Source organism: Pseudopodoces humilis, chromosome 3 (assembly GCF_049639895.1).
Source record: "Pseudopodoces humilis isolate 2021_Gansu_Grassland_sample_001 chromosome 3, ASM4963989v1, whole genome shotgun sequence".
In the NCBI taxonomy this organism is placed as follows: domain Eukaryota; kingdom Metazoa; phylum Chordata; class Aves; order Passeriformes; family Paridae; genus Pseudopodoces; species Pseudopodoces humilis.
This window is the reverse complement of record NC_142202.1, coordinates 92446369-92459078: the sequence shown is the minus strand read 5'-3', so window position 1 is coordinate 92459078 and position 12710 is coordinate 92446369. Positions and strand designations below refer to the sequence as shown.

At 36.4% G+C, this 12710-nt stretch overlaps 1 protein-coding gene across 1 annotated transcript in view; it reads right to left on the bottom strand.

The window, feature by feature from the left end:
• CSMD1 (CUB and Sushi multiple domains 1) overlaps positions 1-12710 on the bottom strand; it is a 1065588-nt gene that overhangs the window by 379837 nt on the left and 673041 nt on the right. The window contains exon 6 of the mRNA XM_014251392.2: positions 4213-4325. Within this exon, the coding sequence (XP_014106867.1) occupies positions 4213-4325 (113 nt within the window). The remainder of the gene's footprint in view (positions 1-4212; positions 4326-12710) is intronic.

Here is a 12710-nt window from a genome sequence, read left to right as displayed (position 1 = left end):
AAACTACAGGAGTTCACCACCTTGACTTAGCTCCATGTGGCTGCCAGGACAAAGACAGGATGGGGAACGCTCCCCATAGGTCACATCCATGCAGCCCCTGGGACAAAGACAAGATGGTGGCCACTTCCTTTGGTTGATTTTCCCTGTCCCTAAGTCCAAGACAACAGAAATCAATGGTGGACAAAACCCTGAAAGCCAGATTATCTGTGTCATGCCATGCTGCCAGTTCAGAAGCTGGGCTTGATTCCACACGGCTGTTACCAGCACTGGGGCTGGCTCTGCTGGGGTTTTGACCCCACAACACAGTGGTCACAGTGGTCACACTTTGGTCAGCACCATGTCTTGGAGACACAGTGGCTTTACCGTGTCTGCAAGCCATGTCCCAGAGAAACAGGATGGGGATGAGCAGCAGCAGCAGAGGACGATCCTGACAGAGCTGATCCCAGCAACCTCCACAATGGAGAGGCAAAATGAGGTGCTTTTTGGGGGGAACTTAACCTTTTCTGGCCCCCAAAACCACCCTGACCACATGGGTGCAGGGCCTTCCCCCTCCGTAGCCAGGACAGTGGGGCAATAAAAAGCTCACCCGTGCACACACAGAGGAGCACAGGGACATGGTGGTGGATGGGTGAGAAAAAAGGCACCTCACCCTGGCCTTTCCACATCCACCCTAGATTCATCACAAGTGCAGAAGGCAGAAAGTCCTGAGCAAGGGGGGAACCAACACAGAGATCCAACCTCCACCCCAGCCTCCCCAGGGCCGTCCCCGGTGAGACCCAGCCCCAAGGGCTGGGACACAGCTCACTCTAGGAGCACTCCAGCCACTCCAGAGATCTCAGAGGTGCCCCGCTCAGGGATACAGAGATCACTGTGCAGTAAAACGAAAGAGCATTTGGGTATTGTACAAGGCTAATTATGGAGTATTTAGGAAAGGAACCAGCATCAGGAAAAGGGATGGATTAAATTGGCTTGGAACAGATACGCAAAAATATAGGAATAAAATAATGGCAGGGGATGGTTGCATGTAAGCTGGTGATTATGCTTGTGTGCCCTGTATAGTAGCTCTACCTGCAGTGACTTTCAGGACTTAGGAACTCCAGTCCATTTTAGTCTAATTCCCATTGAAACCACAAGAGGTGTGTGAGATCAGAACAAATAGATTTAAATAGATTTATATTAAAAATATAAAAATATCAAAAGAATATTTGTGTATTGAGTTTGAGTGGCAGCTTTCTGTGGGGGTAGTGGTACTGCCAGAGCTTCTCTCATGTCTGATAGAACCAAAACCAGATGGTTCCAAGACTGACCTGTCACTGGCCAAGGTTATCCATCAGCAATGGGATAACATATTTAAGAAGGAAAATGTCACTGTGCAGCATTACTAGCAGCCGGAGAAAGGAGTGAGAATATGAGAGGGTTGAGTCTGCTTTGCCCATGACAGTACCTGGAGAGTGATACTTTGTTGTTCTTATCTCAATACATTTTCTCTTACTTGTCCAGGTGAAGTGGAGGAGTGAGTGACTAATATGGTGGGCACCTGGCATCCAGCCAACATCAACCCACCACAGTCCTTATGAAATGAAATCTGCAAATGGGCAAGCTACCCCTTTTTTGCAGAATATCTTGTGGGTTTTTTTTTGTGACTAGCATTTACACCTGACAGCTACCATGAAAAATCTATATAAGGAATCTAAAATACAATAACTTACTATCTCATAAAGTATAAAGACTGCTTTCATTTAATATCTAAGGACTGCAATTAAAATTACTGACTTTTCTATTTCCCTGAAATAATGGACTATTCTTGTGCAGCACAATTATGCATCTTCACCACACACACGAATGAACCAAGCAAGCAGTCACAAAGAGACAGCACAGACTGAAAGAACTATTCTTTCTAGCAAGCAGCAACAGGAGAAGGCAGTCTAAGTAACATTAGAAAGTAGAGTCCCAAATGCCCTGAGGACAGTTGGTCAAGATTTAGAATTTCTGGGAAATTAGAACAGTCACAAAGATTCCTTCAGTTTGGTCTGGTACTGGGGACTCATCTATTAGTAAAGTGAGTGCTAAATTGTTACATGAAAATGCCTATATATTTATTTTACATATTTCGAAGACAGGATAGCTCAATATATCAACACATTAATCACAACTCCATGTGTGTACTCTGAAACAGTCTGTTTAAACTATTGGGAATAGTTGCCCATAAGTAAAATATTTCTTGGAGGTCTCATAGTCATATAGACTACAATGTGGGATTTGCCCAGAGGACAAATACAAGAATTGTGTCTGGAGACAATCAGACATTGGAGGCATCCTTTCACTGCTAGGTTTTGTGCCTGAAAACAAGGTCATGTATGTCACAAGACTTATTTTTTTTGACATTTCTTTTTTTTGTTTGTTTCATGATCAGTTCAAATAATTATTTAACTTGAGAGAAGTACCTAAGATGGAAATCTATGTCAAGGCTGTTGAATTTTAACAGAAATAAGTTTCTGAAAATAAAAACATAAGGGATAACCTCAAAGAGTTGGCATATTTTAGCCTGGAAAAGAGAAGGCTTGGAGGCATCATGGGTGGATTCTTATTGGTGTGCATTAATACCTGTTAGATGAGAAGGTGTAAGAAAGGAGGAGCCAGAGTCTTCATGACGATATCCATTGACAAGACAGAAGCAATAAGCACAAATTGAAACTCAGAAAATCCCACTAACAAATAGGTGAAAACCTTTTTTACTCTGAGGGCATTGGTTGCCCAGAGAGGCTGCAGAGTCTCTAATCTTGGAGGCATTGAAAACCCACCTGACACAGTCCTGGGCAGCTTGCTTTAGGTTACCCTTCCTTGAGAAGGACACTGGACTAGATAAACTCCAGAGGTCTCTTCTAATACTACCCAATATTATGCAGATCAAGAGAGACACATCTGAAATAATGATCTCCCCAGATATTTCACAAAAGTTTTAACTACTTGGTGAGTATTTGTCTAGAGATAAGATATACTGAGGAAGAACAAAAGCCATTTTCCAGTGTGTTACATCATCCCAAACGTTCCCCTTGTTATTCTGTGGATTCATAGTTTTCTGGTGCATGAGCAGGATGAATCACATTGTTTTTGTAGACCCCAATTAACAGGCTTAAGGCACAGTGCTAACATAAGCAGTGCATTTACATTCATAGTCCCCAGCAATGGTATTATATATGCATCCTTCATAAACTCTGGAAAAAAGTAAGTTGTAAGTGCAAAGGATCACAATCTTATGCTGAGTTGGCAAAATGAAATTAAATTTCAGATTTTTTTCTTTTCTGAAATATTCAAAATATTTTTAAAACTAAAAGAACTATGTATATTAAATACTTTTGTTGGACGTGCATGCCATAGTCACCAGAAACATATAGACATTGCAGTGTATTTGTCATTTTAAAAATTATAGAGGTCCCAGAGTTTCAGGAAAAATAACAGAGATGTCTAAACTCCTAAAGGATTTGATGCTGTGGGAGGGGGGTAAAAGGGTTGAAACAGCTTATGTGAGTGCAGAATTTAAAAGCACAGATAAATTAAGAAGCTTTTCTATTTTCAATATAACTATCATGTCTTTCATTTTGAGTAATGATTTATAAAGTACAAAAATCAATAATGAATCCATTCTAAAAAATTGCATTTTAAAAAGTATCTACATGAACATAAGCAGAAATGACAGCAACACTGACATCCTCTTGTCTTCTTTTGAAGTTGTATATGCATATATATACAGGAGCCTGAAATATAATTTGTACTATACTGTGGTTGAGTCAAATTTCCAAACCATGAATAAAAACTTCTGGATAAGAGTTAGATTTTGAATAATGAAGGAAGACAATATTTAGATGGGAGTCTGCCTTTTTGTAGAATTGACTTTCTGCAAGTTGCATTCCAGGCATGTTTTTAAAGCAAGGATCAGACTGACAGCAAAAATATTATTATGAAAAAAGTGAGCAAGCAAATACATATTTAGAGCAAACTGCATTGTGAAGCACATATACTTTTTCTGAAAGTAAATCCCTAGAGACGTCTGATCACACACAGAAAGCAGATATTCAGTGTAAGAACAGTAGTAATATGAGCCAGCTTTTTACTGTGATTGTGATATTTAAACACAATTATCAAATTCCACCACCACTTTAGTGATGCTTAAAGGCAAAGGTTTTTTTAGTTGTGCTTGTATAGGTTTCTTACCTTGAAACTGAGCATTAAATCCCTTTCGTCGGTGATTGCTATCAGATGTAAAATGGAGTCGTAACCAGTTCTTACTGCTGATAACTGGAGAAGGTAAATTCATACCACTCAACCTGGAAAAAGAAAAAAGAATCTAAAATTAATGAGGAAAAAAAAAATCATGTGTACGTCAGTTAAAAGAGAAAAACCCCTGAAACCTCAAAATATATTAGAACACAATGATCTGCTGTCATGTAATCTCAATGTATTACTAATCAAGTAACTATTATGTTGAGAGAAATATGACGGTTTTTTTTTTCTCATTACAGCTATCCATTTTATGATTAAAACTTGTATTTCCAAACTATTTTTTCATGAATTAAAGGAGAAAAGAAGTCTTGTGAGAGAGTGTGCATGCACATGTCAAACCATTCCGCAAAAAATAATCCTATTCAGTTATGACAACATGTGATCATCTGACTCCCTGTTGTGGTAGCTACCTCACAGGAAACCAAATCTCAGGTATTGAGAAGTGTTAAATAAGGGTTATGGATGCTATCTAATTTTAAATTTGGGTGGTAAATTATTGGTACATAATTATGGTGGTAAAACTGATTTTATGTATATGAAGTCCAACCCACAATAAAAAAAGGAAAAAAAAAAATCTAAGCACATCTGAATGCAGGCTACCCAACTTGCATTAACTGTGGATATGAAGAAAGTGCATGAAGAATTTTTCTAATACAGGCAACAGGCCCTTGGACTAGTCTGGGTTATTCCACTGTCATTCATTACACTACACCATTCGTTAACGGAGTAGCTACCACAGAGAACCTAATATGATGAAAATTCATGTCTTAGTTTACTAGATAGTAAACCTTTTTAACTTTTTTTGTTTTACATGACAATGCTCCAGATTTTAAATTTTACCATTTTATATTTTTTTTCCTGAGTAACTATGGAGAAGTACATGAAATTAGGTTTCACCTTTTCAAAAATGTTGATTACTTGAAACAAAAGTCAAACTGATGAATATCAGAAATTCCCAGCTAAGATATCATCTGTGTGAGGGTAGATTTCCCAGTACTAGAGTAAACACAGTACATATTGTTGGAGCTAAAAAATAATAAAACTGAAATGGGATTTGGTCTCCTTCCAAAATTAATAAGTATAGTGAAATAGATGCCTTTTTTTCACCACAGTATGAGATATCAGTTTCATTAAATATTCCAGATCACTAGGAAACTCATCATGTTAAACAATAATGATTCTGGAGAAGTCTAGTTAGAAATATGGCTGAATCCCTTTTTCTTCTGAGGTAGAACAAGACCAAAATATTGAAATATAGTCATTCTTAATGAATGTTTTCTATTCTATTTGAACCATGCAAACTACATCAGAGAAATTTTGTTTTTATTTATAATCTCATTTCCTTTATCTACCTGTTAACAACATAAGGGAAACCCAAATCCTACTTAAAAACAGTATTGACTGGAAATAAAAGGGTTGGTCTTTTACAAGATTTACAATGTTCATTTTAGACATGGCATTAAATAGTTCTTAAAGGTGTTGGTTAAAACAATGACACCTGTAAATTTCTAAATCTCATTCAGATGGACTTTTACATTTTATATATTTTATTCAGACACACTTCAGACTATTTTAGAGAACATAAATATTTCTAAGGACAAACTGGCCTTTTATGTTTCAAATCTACTTAGAATTTGGGTGAGCATATAGAAAGCACAGTGATATAACTAAAAGGAAAAAATAAAACCATATCTGGAATACAGAATATATCTTTGCTAGTATCTCAGTTACTGGCAAAACATATGCTAAATCTAAATGTTTTGACTACACATAGGCTGTAGTTCGTATCACTGAACTGAAAATTAATTTGTCCAAGTACATAAAGTTACATTCTAGAAACGCTGTTTTAGGGGATTGTTTTCTTTTAAAAAAGAAACATACAAGTAGTAACATTCTATCTAGTACATCCAGAACTCTGAATTTCAAAGCTGGCAAAACTCTAGGCTGAAATATTAAATTATAATATGAATTGCATTGTACATTAATAAAAGATTAAATGAATATCATTATGAAAGTATGATATTTCCCAGACACACACTACACAAGACATTTTCATGTCTGTGTGAACTCCACAAGGTTCTAGACAGTCTCAAATCTCCCCATAATACTATGAAATAATAGGAAAATGACACTGAGAGAGTATTTTACACAACTTATTTTAGCAGATCTCTAATTTAGCTGCATGATTTCTTTCATAAACTTGGCTCTAGATAGGAATATGTTCTTTAACAGCAATGCTGTTTATGTTTAATTGGAGAAAGTGGGAAAGGGTAAAAAACCTTAGTGGTTCTTGGAAGAAAGTTATAACCAGTGTATGGCACAGTGGTGGGGTTTTTTCTGTAAGGTTTTCAAAACCTCTTCGTTAGAGTACACAAATTTAAAAAAAACAAAGAAATTCTGGGAGCATTATCTGGGAATTCTGTGGCTAACATATGGACATCAGAAGTGATGCTCCTACACAAAGTACTTCACTCTGTAGCATTCATCTTGTGTATGTGGGACTTCCTATGGAAAAATTCAGAGTTTCCAGTAATGGCAGATCGAAAATTTTGTGGATACAGAGTAAAATTCCTCTTTACATGTTAATTGATAATTTTTGTGGAATTTCTAAAGGATCAGCAACCAAAGCTTTGTATGGAAGAGAGAGGTGGACCTGGTTACTGATGAAAGTGACAAATCATCACCTGAATTGATAAAGCCATCAGATCTGTACCTCACACAGAAGCTGAGGTATTACATGAAAATGGGGTTTTTTTCCTCCTTATTTACCACTAGGTGGTTTGCTTTGTTTTGGTTTTCTTTGTTTTTGTTTGTTTGTTTGTTTGTTTGTTTTTGTTTTGGTTTTGGTTTTTTAATTTTTTTTTTAATAATGAAATAGGAGACAAATAACCTATTTCCATCACACAGTAAATATTAAAATTAAACAAAAAATTTAGGAACATTATATGCATGAAAATAAAAAAGAAAATAAAAAATAAAAATCAGTAATGCCAAGGAGAGTTAGATTCCAGTCCCACAAACTGGAATATTTTACCTACAGCAAAAGAGACAATGTGGGGGAGGGGTCCCTAGAACACAGATTTGTTTGTTTTTTTGGTATGCAAAGTGCAAGTGCATGGCTGGTGGATGTGCTTACAATTTAGCTGCTCTAGTTCACCAACAGAGAGGCTGGACACCACTGCCCAGCAGATACTCAGGGTCACATTCTACACATGGAATGATCCCTCCCACAAAGAACAATTTCCTCTGAGCTCTACCAGCAGAGAGGTGCATCACGTACCACAATTTGTGGCTAAGTGCCTGTGTGTGTGCTGGTGTTACCACGTGTGCTTCCTCTGACTCAGTGTAGCCTTCACTGTTACACATTACCTTTATATATTAGTTTCATATTTACCGAAAGCTAGCAGTTTGGTTATGTCCATATTGGTAAATTGAACAGTAGCCCTTCATATCAATTTCTGTTTAAGAATCTGTACTATTTAAGTTTAAAACAACAGAAAATAATGGCATCTTGGAATGGTAGAATGGTTTGGATTAGAAGGAACCTTAAGGATCATCTGGTTGCAACTGCCTGCCATAGGCGAGGACATCTTTCATTAGACCAGGCTGCTGAAAGCCCCATCCAATCTGGCCTTGAACACTCCAAGGCGTGGGGCCTCCACAGCTTCTGTGGGCAACCAGTCCTCACCACAGTCATATTGTCCCAGTGCCTCACCACACCCATATTGAAGCTGTTCTGCCCATGACTGATGTGTGCTCCCTTGATCTCTCATGGGATCAGTGTAGGCAGCTGTGTAAACCACAGGGTCCCAACAGGCACTGGAAATGTTCTGAGCACACACCTGTTCTGAGGTGTTCAGGAAATACTGAATGAAGGCAGGACTTGTGCTGGTAGGTTGCTAAGAAACCAAAGATGCAACTAAGGTAAAGTTACCTTTATTTCAAGTGCACATACATAGTATTCATTCCTGTCGCATATAAAAATAGGTAATTTTAGCTCAGATTAGGTGTTAAATCTAAAATCAGATGAAGGCTTGGAACTGCTTTGTATCAGACAAATTATTCAGATAAGATAAAGCTCCCCCCAATATTTCTTAATATCAAAGTTCTCCTTACAAGATTTCATACTTTGATCTCTACTAAGGATTTCCCCAATGCTGTATAAAAAGAATATTGAAAGTTTCTCTGTTCCTTTAAGCTGAAAAAAATATTGTATGGGAAGTAATAGAAAAGAAATGAAATTCTTCATTTATGTTTGTATTCTGCCTCCACTATGAAAAATGCAATGCATTTTTGAAACTGATTTTAAGACCTAGCACAGATAATCTTAAAAATCTGCCCTAGCCTTGGATAGAAGTGATATCTAGTCTAAATTACCATAATCATGTTGTTCAAGAACAAACACATACATATGTATAAATAATGTTACTTGTGCATTTTCTGGAAATAGTTGGTTTGACTTGTGGAGTGTTGACTTTTCATCTCCTGTACTGATGGCAGCCAGGGCTTTATTTTCTAGGATCAGGGGGTTGAAACTGGCAAGTGTCACTTGGACAAGTGACGTATTTGAATGTTCTGGGCTTAACAGTATTTGTGGCCATGCACTGAAAGGGACTGAAGGAAGCATTAAATAGCTGTTTGTTCATTGAGTATCAAACATTCAGTATCATGTTAAATAGTAATTCTGTGGGAAGAAAAGAAGCAAACAGAAAATAAGTTTTCAAATAACACTGTAAGATATTGTGTTTACCTGAGGGCTTAGAATGAGAATTGCACATGGAACCTAAAGGCTGAAATTTCTGCATACTAGATTTTTCACTGTGCTCTACTGAACAAGATAGACTTGCAGGGAATTCCTGTACCTGTTCCAGAATCATAAAGAATTAAAGGGACATATTTTGAGAGCTTTATAGTTATATTGATATCATACTACACCTCTGCTGGCAAACACTGCATCTTACAAGAAGTAATGAGAAATAATTAAACAACCCCAGCTATTCTTCTTCTAAATCTGAAGGCAGCCAGGCTGTTCCAGGATCAGAGACAGCAGAGGAAACTCTCTTTCTGTTGATCCTTGAGAGACGCAAACATTTTCATGTTATACTACTTCAAGTGGTGTTTTAATTTCTATTCTTATTCCATCATTTCCTTACACAGACACAAATCTACTGTTTATGCAAGTAATAAGACATTCTGTTTCCATGCAGGCTTGAAGGATTAATGTTTTCTGTATGTTTAGTATGTCAGATATAGAAGCAACAAGTGCTTTGAAGTCTATTGCATTACCAAGAGATTGTGATATTCTTTATCAAAATTATTACAAAAACAGGATTGCTAATGAAATATTTTTTCTCTAGTTAAGATTTTCCAGTAGTTATTGTTTGACTCAAACTGAGGTATAACAAAACTATTTTATATTTAATTAAGAGAACTAATCTAGAGAGATGCAATTTTGGTTTTGATTTTGGATCTGTTAATAAAATAAATAAGTAATGATTTTGTCTGAAGAAATAAACCAAATATTTTTTTTTTTTTACCTTTCTTGACATTGTTTTGACTATAACAAACAGATAATCTTTTCTTATAAAAACTAGTGACACTTCAGTTTCATGAAAATGCAGAAAATAATTAGAGTGGGTTTTTTGTTGATTCATCTACCCTTATCCTTCTAATTTAGCTACTTTCCCTGTTTTGTATTAACCCAATCATCTAGATAGTTGAAGCAATATAACTTTTTCAAAAATACATGAAAATAGCATAAAATTAATTTAATCAAGTCTAAACAAAATTCAAAAATGCACACTCTGTAAGGACTAATTCAGATTAAAAAAAAAACACAGAAGCACTTCAACAGTCTATCATGCATCAGTTACCATGCTATTTCTATATTCACTTAACCACATAAGTATTTCTATTCTCTAGATGTATTTATTTATCTATTTATTAATTTTTAAAGCAGTGTCAAATATTGTCATGATTTAGGAATGATATTCCCCAATTTAGTTCTCCCACCAAGACTCCAAACCACACTATTGCTCACTTGCTCCCCCCTTCTCCTTCCCTTCCCACCCCAGTGGGATGAAGTTGAGAACCGGAGGCACAAAATGTGAAGATCATGTGTTGAAATAAGAACAATTTACCAAAACCAGCAATGAAATAGGAACAGTAACAGCAAAAATAGTAGCAAAATATACAAAAAAGAGGGTGATTCATATGCAAATATGCTCATGGGGACCCGAAGGCAATGAACAATGGCAGACAATGCCAACAGATTTTTCATCCAGAAGCCACACTCTTCTTTTTGGAAGCCCGAGTCCCTTATTCCTACCCTCAGCAATGCCCTGTGGTACACATAAACCTCATTGACATAACCACAGCCTTGCCCCCTACTATGACTGCAAAAAATTAACTCTATTGTGGCTGAAAAAAGGACAAACATTTAATGAGGTTCCCTGAAAGGTATCTGGATTAGGAAATGAAGAACAAAAACTGTACCCTAATTTTCCGCTGAGAGCTATCTTCCATTTTGCAATCATCTTAGCTTAAATATTTCTATGAGCATGCCTGTAGATAAAGGTCCAAACAAGAACTTTCAAGGATCATCACTCACTAATTAACAAAATAACAAGAGTTAGTTTTTCAAGATTAAAAGTACAATTATTGCAACAAATAAATGAAGACAATGTCTATGCATGTCTGTATATATAGTCTTTCTGCATGTATTGTCTCTATTCTATATGTAAATTTTTACATTTAGTATAGATATACAAAAAAATAATGTCAGAGGTTTATTACCTCAGACACACTGTCACACCAGGATGGTCAAGGCCATTTCTGGTATTAATTGAGAGCAAGCAGTGAGCTGCATTAGCTGTAAGAAAATGTGTAGCTTTGTGAGCTGTGCTACAGGGTTTGACACTGAAACATGCATACTGTGGCTGCAGTTTCACAGACATGAGATGCTCTGATAAGCAGCTGCTGCCTAAAATAAGTGTCATCTTATTTTCTCTTCTTCCTCCTGCATTTACTAACTCCTTCCTTAATCCTTTGCTTCTTTAGTGCCCTTCCTTACATGTATCAGCTTTGATTCTTGCTGGAATTTCTGTGATCTTATTTAAAGTCTATAATGGAAGAAAATTATCTTCTCCTCACCAATCTCTTCAGCTGAGACATCGGTGTACCATTTTAGTGAATTAAATTGCTCATGGAAAGAGAAACGAGTCAGAGCTGGCACAGATTCAGTGTCAGGAGCACAGGAAAAGCAAAGTGAAATGGAGCTGGAGGTCATGACTTGGGAAAGGAAGAATTTATAGATGAATATAAAATAGGGAACAACTCAACAAAATTTAAGAAGGGATCGATAGCCTAACAATTTAGACTATTTACAATACCAATGAAGTGAAACAATACTTATTATTCTTGATAAGTGAGACCAGGTTATCTCCTAAATAAGAACTATCCAGTTTAACATGAAAAGTGTAAATTCTTCTTTATGTAACATTTGAAATAAGAGATTATTTGTAACAGCTAACATAATCTACAGGAAAAGGGTTCAGAAGTGGGGAGAAGTAGAGAGAGAGAGGCAGTGTGAAGTGTTTCTTATTTAAAGTCATTAGATCCAGCATGATTTTCCTCTGCCCACTTCCTTAACAATGACTTGTTATACTGGATGCTGTGAATAAATACTTCCATTTGCATTTTACCTTATTACTGCTTGGGACAAGAATGAATTCAAATCAATGAATATGGTTTTGGGTGAGGGTTTTTTTCACCCTAACTTAAAGACATAGGAGGGCTTAGCAAATCTTAGCTTGCTAAGTACCCCTTGAAACTCTCCTGAGAATTGTTCAGGAGAACTGGATGTGTCCCTGGGAAGCTCAGTGAGACTGACAGAGCTGTTTTCAGGTGAGCCAGGAAAACTAATGACTAGTAGTAACACAGAAGATGTGTGCTGTAAAGGAAAAAAATTGACAATCATCTTAAGCCCTGATGGACCACAAGGAGTTTGCCAGAGAATTTTTTATCAAATACTTGTGTCTTAAAACCAGTCTGGGTTTAAGAAAATAGCTTGAATGAAACACAGAATTGATGACTGTAAAAAGGATGAAAGAAAGGAAAACATAGATGAGTAAGGGAATAAGTCCAAGAATAAGGTTTTATCATAATATTGTCAATTTCAATGATTCAGATACTTTCACCTGAGTAGTCTAAAACTGAAATATTTTTTTGTGTTGTTATCCTTCACATTGAGAGTAGAAGGCTTATCATTAATAAATGAAAGTATGCAGTGAAAGTTTCTCCTCAAAATGAAATAATCCAACATTAAATAAAAGACTATGTTCCATAACTGTTTTATGTGGCATTACTGCGTAGTTATTACATTCATTAAGCTCATTACTAACTTCATTGTATTATAAAGAAACACTGTC